Here is a 21,989-nt window from a genome sequence, read left to right as displayed (position 1 = left end):
CACCAAGTCAAATGTCAAAAAGAAACTAAAACAGATATGTATACCACATACATTTTAAGGTGAAGAAACATTACACCTACAGACCTCCTCCATTTTGCTGTCTTGTTGCCTTTTCTGTCTTTGAATATCAACCCCTCAGGTGAGTGGGGGACGCCAGGAGCACAGACTTGGGACTCTATGTATTCCTGTGGCCTCTTCACTGCTGCTGTGCTCCTGATTGTGGTCATGTACCACTCAGCAAAATATTGCACACACAATACAAAATTTCAGCCAGGTAAAAATGGTAGACACCAGAATAAGCATTATAAACTGAATTTCCTGGACAATATTTATTCTTTTTTTGGTGGAACACATACGCATTTTTACAGAGATTATCAGAATATTTCAGGAAGTAACATTGTCACTGACAGATGAACCAAGGAATAGAGAAGTCCCAAATAAAAAGGAACTTCTTAATTTTCCTTTTGCCTTGCCATTTACCACACCTCCTTTTCATTGAACAAATATCTAGTTTTATTCTTAATATGTTTCACCAACTATGAACTATGTGTTACATACCCTTTATTAGTTTGGTCTAATATTGAACTTGATTCACAATGCTTTAAACATTTTTCTTGGGAAAAAAACCATAACAGACTCTTCACTGTAGGAAACAAACTGAGGGTTTGTGTAGGGAAGGTGAGTGGGGAATGGGGTGATGTGCATTGAGGGGGCATGCGATGTGATGAGCACTGGGTGTTATAGCAACTGATAAATTATTGAACACTACATCTGAAACTAATGATGTACTCTATGTTGGCTAATTGAATTTAAATAGAATAAATGTTTCAATAAGAAAAAAAGTAAATAAATGTTCTTCTTTATTCTCTCTGCTCCTTTTCCTCCCTATTCATCTTGATTCAAGTCTAGTTTATTTTTTTATTTTTATTTTTTAAAGATTTTATTCATTTATTTGACAGAGATAGGGACAGCCAGCGAGAGAGGGAACACAAGCAGGGGGAGTGGGAGAGGAAGAAGCAGGCTCATAGCGGAGGAGCCTGATGTGGGGCTCGATCCCATAACGCCAGGATCACGCCCTGAGCCGAAGGCAGGCGCCCAACCGCTGTGCTACCCAGGCACCCCTCAAGTCTAGTTTAAAGTAGTCTCTAGTCTTTCTGTATTTACAATATTTTTGTACATTCTGTCAGCAATTACTCATATACCTGTCACACTTCCATTGTTCTGCAAGAACCTCATTTATTTATCAAGTCATGGCCACTAAGTATCCTCCTTGAAGTCTAACCTTTCCACAAAGAAGAGAAAAGGAGTGTCTTTTCATGCACATGGCAAAATCTTAGCATAAAAATGTTTAAGAGATAGAATAGTTTATTGTCTTAAGCAAAGGTATTCCTGTGGTGGAAACCATACAGGTGCAGGGAGGCCATTTGAATGTTTCAGATATTAGGGACTGATAGTCTTGAACCATTCACTGGGGAAAAAATACTGCCAGGCACTTGTTAAAAAATGTACTGTAGGCATGTCCCTGAGATGGGAAACCATAAAAAGTGGTACAGCCTAAATATGGAAATAAAATTAACCAGGGAAAATGTTTTGATTCATGTTTTTCAGTAGAAATATATGCAGAACTTCTGCTTCTGGGTAAAGTGGATTACTTTGTGGTAGACTGTCATTCCTGCTAAACACAATTAGAAAAGCTGGGAAAAATCTTTTTTTTTTTTTTTTTAAGCCTTCAGATATCTTATAATCCTGTGAAGACATAAAGATCTGATAATCATGGTGTCTTGTGTTTATAGTGACAAAATTAAAGACTTTATGGGCCTCAAACACACGGTAAATTATCGCCCCTATCCCCTAAGCCATGCAAGGCAAGAACCTAAAATGCTTAGCCAAAAACCACTGGGGGAAAAAAAAAAGCTGAATTTTCAGCAGTTTTTCCTGGAGAGGTAAAAATAGATTTCAGGAACTGTTAGGGGAAGGGCCCACATGATGTTTTCAAATTCCATTAAACCTTGGTGAATGACAAGAATGAAATAATAGACTATTACCAAAGTTGTGATGCAGCCTTAATTCCCTGCTTGCTTTAAGTTTTGAACTTCCCATTCCATCCGCCTACTGAAGAAACAAAGAAGCTTATTACTAGGAGGATATCATGGGAAGTCTCCTGCATTTTTATACAAAATATCTAGCGTTAGACTGAAAATTACTGGGCATGGCAACAAGTAAGACAATATGAGAGAGAACTAAGAAAAAAAAATTAGATGATCTAGATGCACAGATGATTCAGATGCTATAGTAAATAAGGACTTTAAAATAACTGACAGTTTTGTTTTGTGGAGTCTTTAGGGTTTTCTACATTTATAAGCTCAAGCCCAACAGTATTTTACTTCTTTCTTTCCAATTTGGATGCTTTCTTTTTTCTTGTCAAATTGTTCTGACTAGGATTTCCAGTAGTATGCTGAATAGAAGTGGTGTGGTAGTCATCCTTACCTTGGTTCTGATCATAGAGGAAAACTTTTGGTTTGTTAACACTGAGTATATTAGCTGTGGGCTTGTTAATTACGGTCTTTACTATGTTGAGGTACCTTCCTACCACACCCAGTTTGATGACAGTTTTTACCATGAAAGGGTAATTAATTGTGTCAAATGTTTTTTATGCATATATTGGTATGATCAAGTGACTTTTATTCTGTCATTCTATAAATGTGGCATAGCAGATTAATTGATTTATGTTGAACCAACCTTGTTTGGGGATAAATCCCACTTTCTCATGATGTGTGATCCTTTTAATGTGCTGATGAATTGGTTTGCTAGTATTTTGTTGAAGATTTGTGATTCTATGTTCACCAAGGATATTGGGCTGCAGTTTTCTTGTAGTGTCTTTGTCTGGCTTTAAAGTTGCAGGACACAGGAATGGCTATGTGGCTCAGTCAGTTAAGCATCCAACTCTCGATTTCTACTCCATTCATGATCTTGGGGTCCTGAGAAAGAGCCCCGTGTTGGACTTTGTGCTCAGCATGGAGTCTGCTTAAGATTCTCTCCCTCTCCCTTTGCCCCTCCCCCTGCTTGTACTCTTCCTCACTCTGAAAAAAAATTAAGTTGTAGGACACAAAAATCAACATTGGTTGTATTTCTATATACTAACAATGAGCCATCCAAAAAGGAAATTAAGAAAATAATCCTGTTTACAATAGCATCAGACCAAGGAGATAAAAAACTTGTACACTGAAAACTATAAAGTGGTGATAAAAGAAATTAAAGAAGTCAGTAATAAATGGAAAGAACCTGTACTCATGAACTGGAAGAATTAATATTATTAAAATATCCATACTACTCAAAGTGTTCTACAGACTTGGTGCAATCCCTATAAAAACCCCAAAGGTATTTTTTAGAGAAATAGAAAAGACAATCTTAAAATTCCTATGAAACCACAAAGACCCCAAATAGCCAAAGCAATCTTAAGAGAAAAAAGCAAAGCTGGAGGCATCATACTTCTTGATTTCAAATTACAAAGCTACAGCAATAAAACAGTATCTCACTCATATAAAAACAGATAGATAAATCAATGGAACAGAATAAAGAGCCCCCAAATAAATTCACACATATACCATAAAATGATTTTCAACAATAATGCCAAGAACGTAGAATGGGGAAAGGATCATCTCTTCAACAAATGGTGTTGGGAAAACTAGATATACACATGCAATAGGATGAAACTGGATACTTATCCGACACCATACATAAAAATCAACTCAAAATGAATTAAAGAGTTAGAAATTAAGGATTGAAGCTATAAAACTCGTAGTAGAAAATATATGAGGAAATCTTCATGACATTAGTCTATGCAATGATATCTTGAAAATGACACCCAAAGCACAAGCAATAAAGGCAAAAATAGAGAAGTGGGACCATATCACACCAAAAAGCTCCTGCATAGCAAAAAAAAAAAAAAAAAAATCAACAAAATGAACAGGTGAGCTATGAAATAGGAGAAAGTATTGACAAACCATATATTTGATAGGGGTTAATATCCTAAATACAGTAGAGGCTCCTTCAATTCAATAGCAAAAATACAAATACACTGACTTAAAAATGAGCAAACAACTTGAATAGCCATTTCTCCAAAGACGACATACACATGGCCAACACATGTATGCAAAGTTGCTTAACATCACTAATCATCAGGGAAATGCAAATCAAAACTACAATAAGATATCACCTCATACTTGCTATAATGGCTATTATTAAAAAATAAAAGACAACTGTTGATAAGAATACATAGAAATTGGCATCTAAAATGGTGCAGCCACTATGGAAAATAGTATAGAGGTTCCTCAAAAATTAAAATAGAACTACCATATGATCCATCAATGCCACTAATGGGTATGTATTCAAAAGAACTGAAATTGGGATCTCAAAGTTACATATTCAGTCCCATGCTCATTGACACATTATTCACAACAGTCAGATATGGATACAACCTAAGTGCCCATCATCATTTAGATAAAGAAATATGGTATATGCATACAATGGAATATTATTCCACCTTAAAAAAAGAAGGAAATTCTGCCATATGCAACAACCTAGATGAACTGGAGGATATTATGTGAAGTGAGATAAGCCAGTCATAGAAGGACAAATGCTACATGATTCCACTTATACGAGGTGTCTAAACAGTGGGACTCATAGAATTAGAGAGTAGAATGGTGGTTTGCAGAGGCTGGGGACGGAGGAAAATAGGGAGTTGTTGTTCAATAGGTATCAAGTTTCAGTTACACAAGATGAGTAAGCTCTAGACATCAAGTATACAAACATTGCGTCTCTGGTTAACATTTTGTAGGCACTTAAAAATTTGTTAAGAGGGTAATCTCATGTTAAGTGTTCTTACTACAGTAAAAAAACAAAAAACAAAAAAAACCCTTTGACTAATATGTTCAAGAAAAAGTGGGAAATGTGGGCTAAAAGGATGGAAAAATGTAGATATCATCTGATAATTTGAGCCTATATATTTTTTGTTCAATTTATTTAAACTGAAAAAAAAAACACAGTTTATCCATTTCTCCCACCCTACTCCCTATCTCTGGCAATCACTAATTCTGTTTTTGGTCTCTATGAGCTTGTTTTGTTTTGTTTTGTTTTGTTTTGTTTTTTTAATTTACTAATATTATTTTTTAGATTCCACATATAAAAGAGATCATACAATATTTGTCTTTCTCTGACTGACTTACTTCACTTAGCATAATGCCTTCAAAGTCCATCTGTTTTGTCACAAATGGCAAGACATCATTCTTCTTTTAAGAGCTAAATAATATTCTTCTATGTATATAAACCACAATTTCTTTACCCATTCATCCATCAATGGACACTAAAGTTGCTTCCAGATCTTGGCTATCGTAAATAGTGCTGCAGTGAATATATGGGTGTGCATATTTCTTTTTAAATTAGTGTTGTTCATTTCCTTTGGATAAAAAGCCAGATTTGGAAATTAAGAACTCAACAGCTACATTTAACAGCAAATTAGGTAAAAGATAGGATTAGTGAACTGGAAGGAAGAATAACTGAAATGTATGCAAATATTCTGAAACAGTGATAAAAAGAAATAGAAATATAGAAAATGTATAGGAGACAAGACACTCAAAGTACAAATTTCTTACATATATTTAAATGGAGTCCGAGATGGAGAGGGAAAAGAATGGGGCAGGACCTTTATTTGAAAAAATTCCTGGCTGAGAATTTTCCAAAACTAATGAAAGATATATACCAGTAGACTCAAAAAGCTCTAAAACCTAAACATAATAAGTAGAAATAAAAGAAGATTGAATTGAAGGAGGCTCTACTGTATTTGGGATATTAACCCCTATCAAATATATGGTTTGTCAATACTTTCTCCTATTTCATAGCTCATCTGTTCATTTTGTTGATTTTTTTAATTTTTTTTAATTTTTATTTTTTGCTATGCAGGAGCTTTTTGGTGTGATATGGTCCCACTTCTCTATTTTTGCCTTTATTGCTGTGCTTTGGGTGTCATTTTCAAGATATCATTGCATAGACTAATGTCATGAAGATTTTCTCATATATTTTCTACTATGAGTTTTATAGTTTCAATCCTTAAAAGCAGGAAGATTTATTCTACAAAAAAAAGTCAGAATTTATATATAATCCTCAAAAATTAAGCTATTTTGGCATTGGTGTGGGGGGAGAAATGTACCTATATTACATAACAGAGAATATATAAATAGGCTCACATGTATATAATCATGTGATTTATAACAATGATGGCAATTGGTTCAATGAGTAAAGGATGGTCTTTTCAATACATAAAGCTGGGAAAATTGGACATATGTTAAAAAGAAAAACAAAATAAAACACTTGACCTTAAATTCATACCATACACAAAAGTCATTTCCAGATTTATTGTAGATTAATTGTGAAAGGTAAAACAACAATTTTTTGGGTTTGTTTTTTTTTAAGATTTGTTTTAAAGTGAGTGAGAGAGAGAGTTGCACAGAGGGGAGGGGCAGAGGGAGAGGGAGACAAGCAGACTCTCCACTGAGCAGAGAGCCCAAAACAGAACTTGGTCCCACTACCCTGAGATCATGACTTGAACCAAAATCAAGAGTCACACTCTTAACAGACTGAGCCACCCAAGTGCCCCCAAACAACAGAGTTTTTAAGAGTAAACACAGGAGAATTAAACATAGCTTGAGCAGATGAGTAGGGAGTGAGCTCCAAGCTAAACTGCAATGCTGGCTGTTTATGGCCATAAGAATTTGGCTTTGTTTAAACATCCAATAATTATACAGGCACTAATGAGCTGTGTCTGAAACTCCTCATTTCTATAAACTAGTCAAAATAATTGTAGGTCTGTGAAAAAAATTCTGATGAGCATGAATAAAGTGCATGAAAGAATCAGATATTTTATTCAGATATATATTCTGTTCTTTTAATTTTGATTTTGCTGGAATTAGTTAAAACAATACTAGCTTGTGCAAACACTCTTGTCTCACTTTCACCATAATGATTTAATCCAAAATGCAGCTGAGAGCTACACCTTAATCACAAATCCCAGCTGAGTTCTCAAAATCTAATCCAGATGTTGTCCCCTTTGGGGGACTTCTATCCTCACCACACATTAGTCTTAAAGGAAGACTCAACATGTGTCCAAATTCAACCATAAAAAAACATGGAAAGCATCAGAGCGAGTCGTGTAGATTTCACTAATAGAAGGCCTTGAAGGAGGCCAAATCTGAAGTAGATTTAGAATTGTCAGAAAACAACATAGTGACAAATACAGAATTAAAAGTGAGCAATTGCATGATTATTAACACGCTGGAGAATAAAGTGTTTTATTTTTCTTGTGCTACCTGGTTTAACACATGTGGCTGGCTTTGTATGCAGCATCTATTCTTGCCACTCTCCCTAAACCTGAAGTTGGATTTGCCACCTTTTCTCCACTGAACATAAAACAAAAAAATCACATAAAAATCATTAGTGAGCAATTGGAGATTCTAAGAGAAAGAAAACTTTTACTTTTAAACCTGACACTGCAAACAACTTAAAAGTTTAATTAGAAATGTGTATTGTCTTCTAAGTCTCTCTCTGGCCACAATTCCAACCTCAGATTTTCTCCTTACCCCATTTTGCTCTTTCTGCTGCCTTTTAAATGCCTGTTTCTCTGATATATCACATTCCCTATTATGTTCAGTTCCCCAGAATGCATAGATTATATCTTTGCTCATGCAGGTGGCAGTTCCTGCCAGTGAGCCAGCCCTTTCCAGCACTTCCTATATCCACTAACCCCATGAATAAAGTCCTATTTCTCATTTATATATTTCCCACAAAGAACATCTGTATCCCCCTCAAAAAAGTCTCAAGAACACCAGAATTTACTTGTGATACCTAGGGCTCCACTGAGTACTGGCTTAAACTCCTCTCCTAAGGAATAAAGGAGCCTTCTCAGTGTTCTCTTCTGAGTAGTGTTTCTATCCAGTCTGATGACTTAGCGTTCAGGAGAGTCTTTTCTCTTAATTCTGGCTTGTCCCCTCTCAGCAGAGTCAGGCATATTTATACTTGCATCAGCAGAGATCAGTAGGTATATCTTAAGTTCAGGGAATATGCGATTAGTGCTACAAAAGGGGAAGTACAGAGGGGAACTCAGAAGTTCAGTCCTCACCCACTAACCACATTTCATCCTGAGTCAGAGCCCACCTGCCAGAAACATCTTTACGTGGGCCTTTTAATACTGGTATTTCTGCCTTACTTTCAAACTACTCTCATTTTATGAGCTTAACTTCTTTATGACAAGCATATAATTTGTACCCTTAAAACAACCTAAAATGAGTGGTTAAGTGTTTCTACTTCCTAGGGTCTTGCATAGTCCTTTGTTTTTATTTCCAAATCTGCTTCTTCATGTCTCTTTGGTCATATCAGCTCTATGTAGGACAACCATCAGACCAGAATTAAATTAGTGGGCAATTTCAGTGCCCAGGGCAAGTTCTTGAAGCCAATTTTTTCCTGTTCTCTAGCCCATATGATGACCTCAGGCAGCTGAGCCACATGTTAGTAATCTGCAAATGGCCCACTTTGAACTGACAACTGAAGTTTCGAGTCAGTGATTCCATTTTATCTACTAAAGGCGGACATTATTACCTCTAATCTTCTTCCTCCTGAATCAGCTTTACTAAGAGACAGATAGGAGGGAGGAAAATTTGGGGTTTTAATGAATTCAAGGTCTTTCCAGGAGGGCTTATTTATAAATAGCTCTTGAAGTGACTATCTCTGGGTATTTCTAACATTTTCTCCACATAATCTTATCACAAGTCTTATTACAAAGTCTCTGGAGTTCTGAAATACATGTAGAAATCTCTTATTACCTGTCTTTTTGACTTATTATCAGAATCTTGTCATCTTAATCCTGGCTACTTTCCACTTTATAACATATTGCCACCAAAACAGAGACATGTCCACCTTATGTAATTCTTAGCACTGGTCTTGAAAATGATTTTGTAATCTTTTTCATTTCTCTACTTTATACCTCCTACTCCTGATCATTTCAATGGCATAGTCTAACCACAAATCAAAATATTTTTCTTATGTCACTGGCATTACATTCCCCATACATTTCTCTATTTTTTGGTTGCCTCTGACCTCAACAAATCATTCTAATACTCAATTGTTGACCAAATCACCCAATAGAGTACTTTCTCCAAGAAATTCTACCACTCCAGGCAACATCAGCATGAACATCTTATTATAATCCTGGAAAGGTTTTGCTATCTTAAGAACTTGGTTAACTTTTGTAGCTCAGTTGCATATCCATTACTAGCCTGAGACTTAGAATATCATTTCTTGATTCTCTCACTCAATACATGAAATGGTACATGAATTTAGCACTTTATTTTAATCTTTAGTATTAAACTTTTCAAATGCTCATCTCATAATGTTCCTCTTCTATGAAGTCATATGCCAACTATCATCATGGTTTGTGTCATTTGGCAACCACAGTGAGGAAACACTCGTCTCACTTTCATCATGATGATTTAATACAAAATACAGCTGAGAACTGCACCTTAATCACAAATCCCAGTTAAGTTCTCAAAATACAACCCAGATGTTGTCCCCTTTGGGGGATTTCTATCCTCACCACACATTAGTCTTAAAGGAAGACTCAACATGTGTCCAAATTTAACCATAAGAAAACACTGAAAGTATCAGAGTGAGTCATGTAGATTTCACTAATGATTTTTGTAGGGAGATAGAGGGCAAGGCTAGCACTGAGCACCACGCTATTAGCAAGTTAGACTTTAAAAATTCCCTTAACGGATTTTTGGTCCTCAAAGACCCTATTTGGTTAAACAGCCAACCTGTTTCCTTTCCCTTTGACTTCTCTACCTTTTTCTCATATGAGACATCATAGTCTGCCACCTTTTACAAACACCCTCTCCAGACATGTGGACTTGGGTTCTGCCTTCCTTTCATGTAGAATAATACCATCAGGCCATCTGGCTTTCTCCAGACCTCTCCGGAATGTTATGGATATAAACTTTCTCCATATTATTTTTTATATCATAAAGTTGTTCAAGGGTTTCTTCACATTTCTTATATAAGTTATCAAATATTCTAACATAAACTAATTATTCTAATGTGATCTAATTTATAATGGTCCTCTATGCATTCTATAGCATATTGTAAATGTATGTTTTATAGAGATTGGTATAATATGTATTTATTACAACTACCAGTAATAATTTAGTCACATAAAAAGGACATGTTAAACTAAAAACAATTATGCACAGCTTTTGAAATATCTATTTAAATGTATTGCTCTTAAAAATGTGAAATTATAAAAATTATTTTATTATGCTAATAACACTTAACATGAGATTTATCCTCTTAACAGATTTTTAGTTAACAATAAAATGTTGTTATCTAGGCAAAACGTTGTATAGTAGCTCTCTAGAACATTTTCATCTTGCATAGCTGAAATTTTATTGATTATATTATTGCTTTTATTGATTACTGATTTAATTTATACATTGATTAGCAACTACCCATTTCCCTCTCATTCTATCCTTTGCTTCCATGAGTCTAATTTAGATACCCCATATAAATGAAATCATGGAATATTTGTCCTTCTGTGACTGATTTATTTCATTTAGCATAAGTACCTCAAGGTTCATCCATGTTGTCACATATTATAGGCATGTAAAAGTATGAAACTGGACCCTTATCTTACATCATACAAAAAAATCAACTCAAAATTAATTATAGACTTAAATGTAAGATCTGAAATTATAAACCTCCTAGAAGAAAACATAGGTGAAACTGTTTTTTTAAAAAGATTTTATTTATTTATTTTAGAGACAGAGAGAAAGAGTGGGATGGGGGAAGGAAGAGGGAGAGGGAGAGAGAGTCTTAAGCAGACTCTGAGCAGATCACATAGCCCCACATGAGGCTCAATATCATAACCCTGAGATCTGACCTGAACCAAAATCAAGTTGGAGGTTCAACCGACTCTACCACCCAGGCGCCCCTTAGGTGAATCTCTTTTATCTAAGGATGATTATATGGTACCCTTTTGTTGAGACAGACTATGAAAATTTTTGTAGTCTATTATAAATCTCCACATTGCCAATAATATTACCATAACCCCACATTAAAACACGTAAGTGGTGGAAGTATCCTACTCCATTATTTTCTAGGGAGTGAATGATATTCCAGCCCTTTTAGTAGCAAGCCTACTAAACATTAAAATATAATAAATGCTTGAATTTAATTACCATGAATAGTGATATTTATTATAACTTGGACATTTTACTTACATCTGTCAGATGGCCAAAAGTTGGTTTAGCTGTATGGAGCATAAGTTGCTTGGTCACTGGGTCTAATTCTAGGGGAAAAGCAAAGAAAATATTTAGAATACCATCAAAAGTAATAAAAAATAAGCAAAAAGTGGAAAAGTTGCTAATCTTTATCAATATTTTGATATGGAAGACCAAGTTGAATTTCCCCTAACAATAAAATTGACTCATTTGTACTTTTTCCTAAATTCACATTCACAGACACCTTGATTATCACAGAGAATTTTAGCATAAATTAATTTAATTTATATAATGTCTAACTTCATAATCAGAAATTGGAAATGGTTCAGTACGTAACATGTGGCAGACATTATTGGTTGCCTACCCCAAAGCCATTACATTATCCCTTGCCAAAAATCACTTTCTATGAGAGGCTAAAAATACTAGATTATTTGCTTTTTCATTCAGGATCTCATGCTCCTAAGGCATAGGCATGTGACCAAACTTAATTATAATCTATCATCTAAACAGGAGCACATTTGAGAATAAAGTGGAATTATTCAAAATTCTTCTTGAACAGTAGAGCACACCAGACATTTAAATCCAATGGGATATAACAGGAAGTGTGCTGGGAGACTTCTGGGGAAATCTAAATTCCAGGATTTAAAAACAATCTGGGGATGGGCAACTGCCCTTTATGTTTTGGACAAAGTTGTGCTGGACCACAGAGCCTACAGCAGCATTTTGGATGCATGAAAAGACAAGACTAAGAACTATAGCCAACACATTGAGGAGAGCTGACTGAAAAGACTTAAAGAGATCTTTGCTGACATCTTTGGATAGTTTGCTTCTTCTTACATAATAAATAACTTTATACTTTTAATTAGGTCTGTTTTTAAATTTGTGTCAAAAGTACCCTAAGTAATATATTCATAAATATTAATATGTACTAAAATTTGGGATCATGGTATTTCATGCACAATCCATTCAATTATTGGACAAACTTTTTGATCATTTTTCCTCCTTGACCTTATGTAATCTCCATAGTATTGAAATATATGATGAATTCACTAATATTTTTAAGGTAAAGATGTCAGTTTCAAAACATATTATGTAATATCAGCAAACCTAGTAACAATTTTATAGTCGACTTAGAAATAAATACTAATAAAAATCATGTTGTAACTTAGTATCTTGAAAAATAACAAAAGCTGCTTTAAATAACAGAATTTTAGAAGCACTGGAACAGTTAATAACTCAAACTCACTTAATTTGTAATATTAGAACACATTTAAGTTAGCTAAAATAAAAAAATGTTTGCTTAAAAAGGGCATATAAAATAGACTCTTACAAAATGGCATAATGAAAATTAAATATGAGATCAGAAATATTAGGAGACAAGGGAGCTAGCTTTGTACATTGGAAACTATGAAGTCCCTCTCATACTCCTACATACTTCCCCTTAAATTATCTGTTCACTTTCTCCACTGCCTCATTTTATACAACACCTAATGTGGAGACCCCCAAATCAAGTTGACATAATCTTGTAATTCAGGAAACTACCAGTTGGCCCCAGTATTTATGACAGAGTTTATTTATTGAGAAAAGATAATTGGCTTGTCCCAACCTATAAATTTGTTTACATTAATTAATGATATATCCCTGGTCCAATTAGGAGAGACTGATTAAGGAGCTCTTTCTTCTGGGTCTGTGAGTGGGACACAGAAAAGAAATTGCCTGGTAAAGAAAGAAGTCAAGGAAACGAAAACTTGACTGAACATATTAAATGCCAGACAAACTTCATGTTATCTTTTGCAATTTTCACCTAAGATCTACAAGATAGCTATTCTTGTAACAATTTCACAAATGAGAAATTGAGGCCTCAGGAAAGTTAAGCAAGTGACATTATTGTATTATATAAATGGCCAGTATTTTAGCTAAGTTTTGTTTATCTCAATAAAAAGGTAGAAAATGGATAATGACCTCATTGTAAGTCATTGATTACTAACAGAAGGTACACCACAAAATTATATGGATTTTTCTTCATTTTTATGGGTATAAAAGTATAGGAACATCACTAATGTAATAGATGTTAGCATTAAATTCATTTTTATAAGCACACCAACTTTACATTACCCGCATCAGGAAGTTGCATTTAATAATTTAGAATAATTTTCAAATGCACCAACTTTACATTACCCACATCAGGAAGTTGCAATTTAATCAGAGAAGAGAATATGTAGCTAAATTTAGAAACTAGAAAGCAGTTTTTGGTGTGTCTATAGTATTATCATAACTTTTAAACTGTATTTGAATAACAAATAAAAGTAGTCTGGCAGTGAGAGGTCATTCAATAAGCAGATTTTATTTGGGATAAGGTTGCCTCTCTCCAACTCAAGTGACTGCTACAGACAAGAATAAAAGCATGAAGATGTCATCTCTGAATTCCACTCGGCTCTGACACAAAATTTTCACTCCTTTTTAAACAACGTTTTAACAAGCAAAGAAGCACACTTTTGCAAAAGTGCATGCAGAAACACCATGTGATTCCATTTCAGTAATTATGATAGCCATAAAAGAATTATTGTTTCCTTTTCTTTGTAGCTTCAGAGAGATCTCAGGAGGGACAGCTGAAAAAGTAATATCAGATTGATCTACAGGATGTGATTCAAAGGGCCCTGCTGTGAGCAGGTTTTCCTGAAGAAGAATGCCTTCAAGAGTTGACATATTTTTATTATAGTGCTTACATGAAGCTCTGAAACTTCAGTAATAGTTATAGAAATGGTACTGTGTCTGAGTTCATTGAATAAAAAATTTAAAAACTAAGGGTTTCTGAAAAAAAAAACGATTATATGATGTTTTTCATTTATTCTGAAAATATAGTGAAATATATTGATACATTTTTTAGTTTACACTAACCTTATATTTCTCGAATAAACCAAACTCAGTTGTGATAAATAGCTCTTTCTATATATTTCTGGATTCAGCATACTAACATATTAGTACAATTTTGAATATATGTTTATTTATGATATTGGCCAGAGATTTTTTCTTATAATATTTTTGAGGTGTTTTGGTATAAAGCCTATTTTAAAAAGTTTAGGACTGTTTTTCTTCCTATTCAGAAGGGTTTGTGTAGGATTGACACATGTCTTCCTTAAATATTTGGTAGAATTCACAGATTACCAAACCAAATGGGTCTTTATAGGAAGATTTTAAATTATGTATTGAGTTTTTTTAACAGACACAAAATTATTTTCATTTTCTATTTCTTTTTGTTAAGATTTTTTTTTTTTAAGTAAGCTCTATGCCCAACATGGGGCTTGAACTCATGACCCCAAGACTAAGAGTTGTATGCTCTACTGACTAGGCCAGCCTGGCTCCCCTTTTTGTAAAGATTTTCTAAGGTTTTGCTTTTCCAGGTAGTTGTCCATTTTATCTAAATATTCAAATTTATTGGCTATAGTGGCTCATAGTAGTCTCTTATGGCTTTAAATGCCTGTACCTGTAGTGTTCTCACCTTTTTCATAGCTAATAAAACATATGATCTTTCTCTCTTTCTTTCTACAGATAGAAAGATATACTAATAAGGAGATTGAACAATTGTCAATGAAGAAAAGCCCAGGACCACATGGCTACACTGGTTATTTTTACCAAACACCTAAAAAAGTAATATCAATCCTTCTCAAACTCTTCCAAAAATCAAAGAGAAAAGAACACTTCCAAACTATTATCCTGATACCAAAGGCAGATAAGGACCCTACGAGAAAGAGAACCAAAGGCAACATCCCTGATGAATACAGATGCAAATATTCTTGATAAAATACTAGTAAACTGAATTCAGTAGCACATTAAAAGTACCATTCACCATGATAAAATAGAATTTATCCCTGGGATGCAAAGATGTTTCAACATACACAAATCATTTCACTACCTCATATTAATAGAATGAAAGAAAAGAACCATATAATCATCTCAATTGATGCAGAAAAAGCATTTGGCAAAATTCAACCTATATTCATGATAAAAAACACTTAACAAATTGGGCTTAGAAGGAACATATCTCAACATAATAAAGGTCATGTATAACAAGCCCACAGTTAACATCATACTCAATGATGAAAAGTTGAAAGCTTTTCCTCTGAGATTAGAAACAAGACAAGAGTTCCCACTCTCACCACTTTGATTCAACACTGTACCAGAAGTTCTAGCTAGAGCACTCAGGCACGAAAAATAAATAAAAATCACTAGAATTGGACAGGAAGAAGTAAAATCATCACTATTTGCAGATGACATGATTTTATCTTATTATTTTTTAGTTTCTTTTTTTTGAAGTTTTTATTTTAATTCCAGTTAGCTGACATACTGACATGATTTTATATATAGAAAACTCTAAAAACTCAACCAAAAAACTGTTTGAACTAATAAACAAATTCAGAAAGTTGCAGGATACGAAATTAACATACAAAAATTAGCTGTGTTCCTATACACTAACAAAAAATTTTCTGAAAAGGAAATAAAGAAATTGATCCCATTACAATAGCATCAAAAACAATGAAATACTTAATAAATTTTACCAATGAGGTGAAAGGTCTTTATTCTGAAAACTACAAGACACTAATGATAGAAATTGAAGAAAACACAAATAAATGAAAAGGTATCCTGTATTCATAGATTGGAAGAATTAATATTGTTATAATGTCAATAATACCAAAAGCCATCTATAGATTCAATTCAATCCCTATCAGGATTCAAATGGTATTCTTTAAGAAAACAGAAAAAAAAATACTCCAAAAATTTACATGAAATTACAAAAGACCCCAAATAACCAAAGATATCATAAGAAAGAAGAACAAAGCAGGAGACATCAGACTCTCTCTTTTCAAACTATCCTATAAAGCTGTAATAATTAAAAACAGTATGATACTGGTATAAAAACAGACAAATAACCACTGGAACAGAATTGAGAACTCAGAAATAAACCCAGGCATAAATGGTCAGTGATATTTGACAAAGGAGTCAAAAATACTCAGTGGAGAAAAGACAGTCTCTTCAATAAATGGTGCTGGGGAAATTGGATATTTATGTAAAAGAATGGAACTTGAGCCCTATCTTACACCACTCACAAAAATTAACTCAAAATGGATTAAAGACTTAAATGTAAACTCTGAAGCCATGAAACTCCTAGAAAACATATAGGAAAAAGTCTCCTTGACATGTGTCTTGGTAATAATTTTTAAAGAAATTATACCTAAAACATAAGCAACTGAATAAAAAATAAGTGAGACTACATCAGGCTAAAAGGCTTCTGCACAGCAAAGTAACCATCAACAAAGTGAAAAGACAAGCTACAAAATGGGAAATAATATTTGCAAACCATATATCTAAGAAGAAGTTAATATCCAGAATATATAAAGAACTCATACAACTTAATAGCAAAAAACCAAATAATTCAATTTTAAAAACGGGCAAAAGACATTTTTCCAAAGAAGATACATAGATTGCTAACAGGTACATGAAAGATGCTCAATAGTACTAGTCATTAAGGAAGTAAAAATTAAAATTACAATGGGATATCGCCTCACACCTGTTAAGAGTGGCCACCATCAAAAAGATAAAAGATAACAAATGCTAGTGGGATGTGGGGGGAAAGGATCCCTTGTACATTGTTGGTGGGATTGTAAACTGGTACACACACTACGGAAAACAGTATAAAGATTCCTCAAAAAAGTAAAAATAGAACTACCATATGATCTAGAAATTCTACTTCTGGAAATATATCTAAAGAAAATGAAAAGACTAACTCAAAAAGATATCTGTACCCCTATGTTCTTAGCAGCATTATTTACAATAGCTAAGATATGAAAACAACCTAAGTGCCCACCAATGGATGAATGGATAAAGAAATTATGATACACACACACACACACACATTGTATATATATACAATGGAGAATTATTCAACCATTACAAATGAGGAAATCTTACCATTTGTGACAACATGGATGAAACTTGAAGGCATTATCTTAAATGAAGTAAGTGAGGAAGAGAAAGACAAATATTGTATGATCTCACTTATTTGCAGAATATTAAAAAAAAAAACCTTATGGAAAAAAAAAAATTTGCAGTAATCCGAAGTGAGGGTTAGAGAAGGGGGGAATTGGAGGAAGGTTGTCAAAAGGTATAAACTTCCAGTCATAAAATAAATAAGTACTAGGGATATAATACACAACATGCTGTTAACAATGCTATATAATATATAGGAAAGTTGTTGAGGAGAGTTAAAATGGCGGAGGAGTAGGGGATGCCTTTTTCAGCCTGTCTGTGAGTCGAGCTGGATAGCTACCAGACCAGCCTGAACATCCATGGAATCAGCGTGAGACGCAGGAAGATACATCTGGATCTCTACGAGTGAATATCTCCAGTGCTGAGTATTGAGGTACAAAGCGGGGAGCCATGAAACCGCGCACAGATACCGGAAGATAAACGGAAGGGGGAGGGAGCCGCGTTCTGGCGCTGGGAAGCGGTAGCCACCTGCAGGGGGGGGGGGGAACGGGCGGACTCACGGACGGCACCCACGAAACAGCAGACTAAGGCCCTGAATGAACCAGGAGCGCGTGCCACCAGGCTTCTCATGGAACTCCGGAATCCCGGTGTACTCACCGGGCTTAGACTGAGACCCGGAGATCTGGGAGCGCGCGGGGGCGGCTGGCGGCATTAGAAACACAAAGGACAGAGACCCGCTGGCCCCGGAAGTGAGGGCAGGGACGCCGAGTTGGTGCGCACATCCCGGGGACGCTGCAGGGTTGAGCAGCACCAACAGTAACAGAGTTAAAGTGGCCAGAACATCAGTGGAGAACGGGCCGCAATCCCTCTGTTCTGTCACAATTCAGCCTCTGCTGCTCTGACTCTCAGAAGAGGCACAGCAGACCACCAGGGAAAGCCGCCAGAGAACAAAAGCCTGGAAATACCGGCTCACAGCGTGCTCGTCCCCATCCCCCCTCACAGGGGACAAGGAGACTCTACCCAAACAAGATTGCCTGAGTATCTGCGCAGCAGGCCCCTCCCCCAGAGCACAGAAGGCAGGCTGAAAAATCAAGAAGCCCACAACCTGGGGCGCTTGGGTTACACAGTCATTGAGCACCTGTCCCCGGCTTAGGGGGTCATCCCGGCGATCCGGAAAGGAGTCCCTCATTGGGCTCCTCCGCTGGGAGCCTGCTTCTTCCTCTCCCACTCCCCTGCTTCTGTTCCCTCTCTCGCTGGTTGGCTCTCTGCCACATAAATAAATAAATAAAATCTTTAAAGAAGAAGCCCACATCCCTAAGATCCCTATAAAACAAGGGGCACGGCCTGGGACCCAGTCAATAATTTGGGCTCTGGACAACCCCGCAATCTCTCCTCATCAGAATGACAAGAAGGAGAAGCCCCCCCCTTCCCCAGCAAAGAAAAGACAGTGAGTCTGTGGTCTCTGCCACAGAAATAATGGATATGGATGTAACCAAATTATCAGAAATGTAATTCAGAGTAGTGATGGTCAAAATGATGAGTAGAATTGAAAAAACTATTAATGAAAAGGTTACTGAGAATATAGAATCCCTAAGGACAGAAATGAGAGCGAATCTGACAGAAATTAAAAATTCTATGAGCCAAATGCAGGCAAAACTAGAGGTTCTGATGGCCAAGGTCACCGAAGCAGAGGAACGTATTAGTGAATTGGAGGATGGGTTAATAGAGGAAAAAACGAAAATAGAACCTGGTCTTAAAAAAATCCATGCCCACGAATGTAGGTTAGGGGAGATTACTGACTCAATGAAAAGATCCAATGTCAGAATCATCGGCATCCCCGAGGGGGTGGAGAAAAACAGAGGTCTAGAAGAGATATTTGAACAAATTGTAGCTGAGAACATCCCTAATCTAGCGAGGGAAACAAACATTTGTGTCCAAGAGGCAGAGAGGAGGGGTCCTCTCTGTAAATGGACCCCTCCCAAGCTCAACCATGACAAACCTACGCCACGTCAAATCATAGTGCATTTTGCAAATATTAGATCCAAGGATAGATACAGTATTGAAAGCGGCCAGGGCAAAGAAATTTCTCACGTACCAAGGCAAAGGCATCAGAATTACGTCAGACCTGTCTACACAGACCTGGAATGAGAGAAAGGGTTGGGGGGGCATTTTTAAAGCTCTTTCAGAGAAAAACATGCAGCCAAGGATCCTTTATCCAGCAAGGCTGTCATTCAGAATTGATGGAGAAATAAAGACATTCCAGAATCGCCAGTCATTAACCAATTTCGTAACCACGAAACCAGCCCTACAGGAGATATTAGGGGGGTTCTATAAAAGTAAAAAGGCCCCAAGAGTGATACAGAACAGAAAGTCACAACCAATACAAACAAAGACTTTACTGGCAACATGGCATCATTAAAATTCTATCTCTCAGTTCTTAGTGTCAATGTAAATGGTTTAAATGCTCCCATAAACGCCACAGGGTTGCAGATTGGATAAAAAGAAATGTCCCATCCATTTGCTGTCTACAAGAGACTCATTTCAAATCCAAAGATGCATTCAGACTGAGAGTAAGGGATGGAGTACCATCTTTCATGCAAATGGAACTCAAAAGAAAGCTGGGGTAGCAATTCTCATATCAGATAGATTGGTTTTTAAACTAGAGACTATAGTTAGAGATGCAGAAGGGCACTATATTATTCTTAAAGGAAGTATTCAACAAGTGGATATGACAATTATAAATATATATGCCCCCAACAGGGGAGCAGCAAGATACACAAGCCAACTCTTAACCAGAATAAAGAGACATATAGATAAAAATACATTAATAGTAGGGGACCTCAACACTCCACTCTCAGAAATAGACAGAACACCCTGGCAAAAACTAAGCAAAGAATCAAAGGCTTTGAATGCCATACTCGACGAATTGGACTTCATAGATATATAGAGAACACTACACCCCAGAACCAAAGAATACTCATTCTATTCTAATGCCCATGGAACATTCTCAAGAATAGACCATTTTCTGGGACACAAAACAGGTCTCAACAGATAACAAAAGTTTGAAAATATCCCCTGCATATTCTCAGACCACAACGCTCTGAAATTGGAACTCAACCACAAGGAAAAATTTGGAAGAAACTCAAACACTAGGAGATTAAGAACCATCCTGCTCAGGAATGACTCGATAAGCCAGGAAATGAAAAATCAATTTAAACAATTTATGGAGGGGCGCCTGGGTGGCACAGCGGTTAAGCGTCTGCCTTCGGCTCAGGGCGTGATCCCAGCGTTATGGGATCGAGCCCCACATCAGGCTCCTCCGCTATGAGCCTGCTTCTTCCTCTCCCACTCCCCCTGCTTGTGTTCCCTCTCTCGCTGGCTGTCTCTATCTCTGTCGAATAAATAAACAAAATCTTTAAAAAAAAAAAAATTTATGGAGACCAACGAGAATGAAAACACAACGGTCCAAAACCTATGGGATATTGCAAAGGCAGTCCTAGGGGGGAAATACATAGCCATCCAAGCCTCACTCAAAAGAATAGAAAAATCTAAAATGCAGTTTTTATATTCTTACCTCAAGAAGCTGGAACAGCAACAGAGGGACAGGCCTAATCCACTCACGAGGAAGCAGTTGACCAAGATGAGAGCAGAAATCAATGAATTAGAAACCAGAAGTACAGTAGAGCAAATCAACAGGACTAGAAGCTGGTTCTTTGAGAGAATCAATAAAATTGAGAGACCACTGGCAAGGCTTATCCAAGAGAAAAGAGAAAGGACCCAAATTATTAAAATTATGAATGAAAAAGGAGAGGTCACGACCAACACCAATGAAATTGGAAGGATTATTAGAAACTATTATCAACAGCTATATGCCAAAAAACTGAGCAATCTGGAAGAGATGGAGGCCTTCCTGGAAACCTATAAACTACCAAGACTGAAACAGGAAGAAATTGATTTCTTAAACAGGCCAATTAATTATGAAGAGATTGAGTCAGTGATAAACAACCTTCCAAATAACAAAACTCCAGGCCCAGACGGTTTTCCTGGGGAATTCTACCAAACATTCAAAGAAGAAATAATACCTATTCTCCTAAAGCTATTTCAAAAAACAGAAACAGAAGGAAAGCTACCAAACTCATTCTATGAGGCCAATATTACCTTGATCCCCAAACCAGGCAAAGACCCCCTCAAAAAGGAGAATTACAGACCGATTTCCCTAATGAATATGGACGCCAAAATCCTCAACAAGATACTTGCTAATAGAATCCAACAGTACATTAAAAGGATTATCCATCATGACCAAGTGGGATTCATACCTGGGATGCAAGCGTGGTTCAACATTCGCAAATCGATCAGCGTGATACATCATATCAACAAGAAAAGACTCAGGAACCATATGATCCTCTCAATTGATGCTGAAAAAACATTTGACAAAATACAGCATCCTTTCCTGATTAAAACCCTTCAGAATGTAGGAATAGAGGGTACATTTCTCAATCTTATAAAAGCCATCTATGAAAAGCCTACTGTAAATATTATTCTCAATGGGGAAAAGCTGGAAGCCTTTCCCTTAAGATCAGGAACACGACAAGGATGCCCACTCTCGCCACTATTATTCAACATAGTACTAGAAGTCCTTGCAAAGCAATCAGACAACAAAAAGGGATAAAAGGTATCCAAATCGGC

General features: G+C 36.0%; 1 protein-coding gene across 1 annotated transcript in view; it reads right to left on the bottom strand.

Annotated features, from left to right (window-relative positions):
* CNBD1 (cyclic nucleotide binding domain containing 1) overlaps window positions 1-21,989 on the bottom strand; it is a 439,889-nt gene that overhangs the window by 45,772 nt on the left and 372,128 nt on the right. The window contains exon 11 of the mRNA XM_057308075.1: window positions 11,319-11,386. Coding sequence (XP_057164058.1) covers window positions 11,319-11,386 — 68 coding nt within the window. The remainder of the gene's footprint in view (window positions 1-11,318; window positions 11,387-21,989) is intronic.

The sequence above is a fragment of the Ursus arctos genome, unplaced genomic scaffold, assembly GCF_023065955.2.
Source record: "Ursus arctos isolate Adak ecotype North America unplaced genomic scaffold, UrsArc2.0 scaffold_6, whole genome shotgun sequence".
Taxonomy (NCBI): Eukaryota; Metazoa; Chordata; class Mammalia; order Carnivora; family Ursidae; genus Ursus; species Ursus arctos.
Note: the sequence above shows the minus strand (reverse complement) of the source record. Positions and strands in the feature narration are given on the sequence as shown.